Here is a 4,036-nt window from a genome sequence, read left to right on the forward strand (position 1 = left end):
ACAATCAAATGATCAATAAAAAAATAAAATGTACCAAAAGGTATAGAAAAACATATCATAAATGCAAAGTTATTGAAAACTAAAAAAAACTAAGAAAAAAAAAAGGTAAAGATACGTTATAAAAATAAAAAAAATAAAGAATACATGTAAATCGATAATTAACGTTAAAATTGATGTTGTCGACTGCCAAACAAAAAAGAAAAAGAGTGGCTAGGGTTGAAGGTAGAGAATATTTCTTATGTTTTATTTTTAAATTAATATATTTAATATAAATAATATTATTTATCATAATATAATATAAAAAACATATTGACTTATAATTTAAGTATAAATGTTCTTTTATGGTATACAAATTCAAACCCTTTCATATTTAATTTTTAATTTTTATTAATATAAAATAATTACAAAATAATATATGTTATAAAGATTCTCAATCATCTAATATTTTACATTAAATTTTCTAAATTAAATTTTCTAAAATACTTTTGGGTAACAAATTTAATATTATATATTATTTGTAGTCTTAAAATATATATTTCACTCTAAAATCATTTTTGAAAAGCATAAAGAACAAAACTTAAACGGAGCTGTTGACACTTTTGTTACTATAAAACCTCTATATCTATATAACATACTCTCATTTTCATTTCTTTCTCTTTTTTCTCATCTTAAATTTTTGGCTTTTGGGTTGTCTCTTTTGAATCAGAGGAAACCCTAGGTTTTCATTTAATTTCATTTCTTTGGATTGAAACGATCAAACGGAGAAATGGGTTCCGAAGGATCAAGAGTTGTTGGTAAGTTTTCGGTTTTCAAATCCCTAGATTTTCCCCATATGTTTATTAAGTTTCCCCGTCTTTTAGGTTATCGATGAAATTTGATTGATGGAGCTTTGAAGTGTATATTGAATTTCTGGGAGCTATCTTTTGGGGATAATCTTTGGATTTGGTGGAAAATAGGGTTTTTAGCTTCGGTAACTAGTTGTCTTTTGTATAGTTCGAAGTACCGTTTCTTGATGTTTGAGAATAATTTTTTTGTGCTTGGATTGATATTCAAGCTGAAACTTTTGCAAGCTTTTCTATTAAAAGTTTGTACAAGATTTTGTATTGTTTTAATTGCCAGAATTAGATGGGTTTCATTAGAAATGTGTATAATTCGGTTTATAGTCTTGATGTCTGTGGAAAGAATTAGATGTTGTAGGAATAAATTGAAGGGAATTGGAATGAGGGGAAACGAAGTCTCAATTGCTTGAAGTTTTTGTCTTTCTGATTTGGTCTTTGATTTTGAATCTGTAAAACCTTGAATGTGGATATACGATACGATTTCATCTTTTTTAAATCATGTTTTCCTTTTTGTTTTCTCTTCTGAAGTAGTTTTCTGAGTTAAGTTAGATCTGGCAACGTTTGTTGAGTATACTTTGTTTCAAGTAAGAGATATTGGTGTTGATTGAGTGCAATTATAAATAAAACAAGCAATAACATTTAAACATGTATCATCACTTCCTTTTCCTTGCTTAGGGTTTTTAATATATGATGCATGGAAATCTTCTAAAATGGAAAATTGTGACTTGGATGCATAGACTGTTCCTGCCTTTTTCTTTTACACATTTCGGACATCAAGCTACTGATTCATTTCTGAAAGATCTATTTTAGATAAATTTGCAGTACTCTTCATATGGGATGTGTATGAAACTTTTAATATGGTGCTAGCTCTCTTAACTAGATATTAGGCTTCCTACAATTTTCTTGGCGTTAGAAATTTCTTTCTATGTTTCTAAAATCAAGGAAGTTTGTTTCTCCAACCATTGCATGGCAAAGCTTTGGCCATTAAGGATCAGTGCTTCTTTCATTCAGAAGTGAACCTTTCTTGGTATCAGAGTACCTCCCAGATGCCTCAAGTTATGCAGTGGTTGACCTTTTGGCTTTTGGTGTAACCTTTGTTCTGAAGCCAATTTGGGCCTTGGATGAATTAATCTTTCAACTGCAGACCTAATAATAAAAAGTTTCTCATTGATTAACAACATTGGCACATATGAAATAATGGAGCCAACCTTAGAATATTTATGAGGGGATGTGGTTGTTTTGTTTGTCTCGATATCTGATCTTTTATGCTCTTTAATGGTAGGATTAACCTTGTTAATGATGTACTTTATGACTGGAACTTGTGATGGATCCTATTCTATGCTATCATGGTTTTTTTAGTATTTTCTGGGTTCTTCATTGACTATTTTTCCAGTATTTGATATAACATGCGAGTATTCCTTTTTGTTCTTAAATTTTAGCTTTTTTGATTGCATATTCGGAAACTGCATTTGGTAGACTTAATGCAAATTTCACGAGTGACTGCTACAATCCTGAGCTAGGGACTCGAATGTATTTTCTTTTCAGTGCCTAGGAATTTCAGATTGCTAGAAGAGCTTGAGAGAGGTGAAAAGGGAATTGGGGATGGAACTGTTAGCTATGGAATGGATGACGTGGATGATATATACATGCAGTCATGGACTGGGACTATTATTGGTCCGCCTAATGTGAGTCTCCTTCTGTCTTTTTTCTTTCAACTGTGATCTTTTCTGTAGTTGGTTTACATGTTTCTCTGAGTTGATGTGAATAATGCAATGAAATGCATAAGGATGTAAACACAACTTGAAGTTGATATGTACTTCTAACCATGCTCATCTTCACAAGTCAGTCTAACCTTTGAGACAGTCCACCTGTACTAATTAGAAAGTTGCTTAATGAGTTTCTACCATGGAAGCTTGATGATAATTGGTCTCTATTTTATCACACAATTTACCTTCTTTATTCCAAGCACTGTTTCTGGAAGAAGAAGAAAAAAATAGTACCTGCAAATCTATTGGAATCTCCTTGTAACTGTCACCTAGAAGTAAAACATAGAAAGCTTTACGATCATAAGATTTCTGGCAGAAGGAATTGTATAAATTAAATTATACAATAATTACTGTTATTTGTCATAAATTAAATTATACAATAATTACTGTTATTTGTCATAAATTAAATTATACAATAATTACTGTTATTTGTCTTTCTTTAATGAAGTTAGTTTTGTTTGCCAAACAGTAATTAATAATATTTCCTGTTAACACTATTCATTACGAAAGATGAAAATTGAGTTGGTAACTTGCTTAATCTGTATGCATGTTAGTCTGTTCACGAGGGACGCATCTACCAGTTGAAGCTATTATGTGGCCTGGATTATCCAGATAATCCACCAAGCGTGAGGTTTCAAACCCTGATAAACATGACCTGCGTCAATCAAGAAACTGGAGCGGTACGTGATGTTTTTCTTAGGAATTACTTAATGCGTGATATGAAATTTATGGCTGATAAATTGCCAGGTTGTACCTAGCCTTTTCCCCATGCTTGCTAATTGGCAAAGGGAGTATACTATGGAAGATATATTGACAAAGCTGAGGAAAGAAATGATGTCTCCTCAGAACAGGAAGCTTGCTCAGCCTCCTGAAGGTGTGTAGATCTTACTTGTGATTTTCTTGTTGAATCATAGTCTTTTTGTGTTTGCTCTAGTTTCTTGGGCGTCTGTTTTCTGAAATGAGCTTTTATGTCTCTAGAATAGTTGAACCTTAATGTAGATCTTCCGTGCATAAAAATTCGCTATTGTTTATGGAAATGTTTAAACCGTGATAATCTTCTCTCAGGCAATGAAGAGGCAAGGCTCGATCAAAAGGGCTTGGTGCTGAAGTGTTGCATCGTTTGAACTTCATCAGAGCTATATGAACAGAATGTACATAAAATATATATGCTAGGTAACTCCAGCGGCTGGCTTAGTACCATCAATATATATATTATGCTTTTATATGGGAAAGAAGTCATTCCCACCAAATGGTGGTTAAATAAAGGGTCCTTAATGAATTGAAGACACTAAAAAGTTTATGACTTTTGCTCACAGCCGATATCGATGATATCTTAGTTTGTGAGCATTTGTTTTAATTTATTATTTCCTGTCTTTTGTTTCAATTTGATGTAATTTAGAATTTAGGTGAGGTGAAGATGAGTTTGGAACA

General features: G+C 31.8%; 1 protein-coding gene across 1 annotated transcript; it reads left to right on the top strand.

Moving 5' to 3' along the window:
- Positions 1-626: 626 nt before the first annotated feature.
- On the top strand, positions 627-3,803 carry LOC120169995 (ubiquitin-conjugating enzyme E2 variant 1A-like). Its single transcript, XM_039178067.1, has 5 exons — positions 627-794; positions 2,385-2,524; positions 3,160-3,285; positions 3,353-3,479; positions 3,671-3,803. The coding sequence occupies exons 1-5, from the start codon at positions 767-769 to the stop codon at positions 3,727-3,729; spliced, it is 480 nt and encodes a 159-aa protein (XP_039033998.1). The 5' UTR covers positions 627-766; the 3' UTR covers positions 3,730-3,803.
- The last annotated feature ends 233 nt before the right edge of the window (positions 3,804-4,036 follow it).

Source organism: Hibiscus syriacus, unplaced genomic scaffold (genome assembly GCF_006381635.1).
Source record: "Hibiscus syriacus cultivar Baekdansim isolate YM2019G1 unplaced genomic scaffold, ASM638163v2 tig00003041_pilon, whole genome shotgun sequence".
NCBI classification, from domain to species: Eukaryota; Viridiplantae; Streptophyta; class Magnoliopsida; order Malvales; family Malvaceae; genus Hibiscus; species Hibiscus syriacus.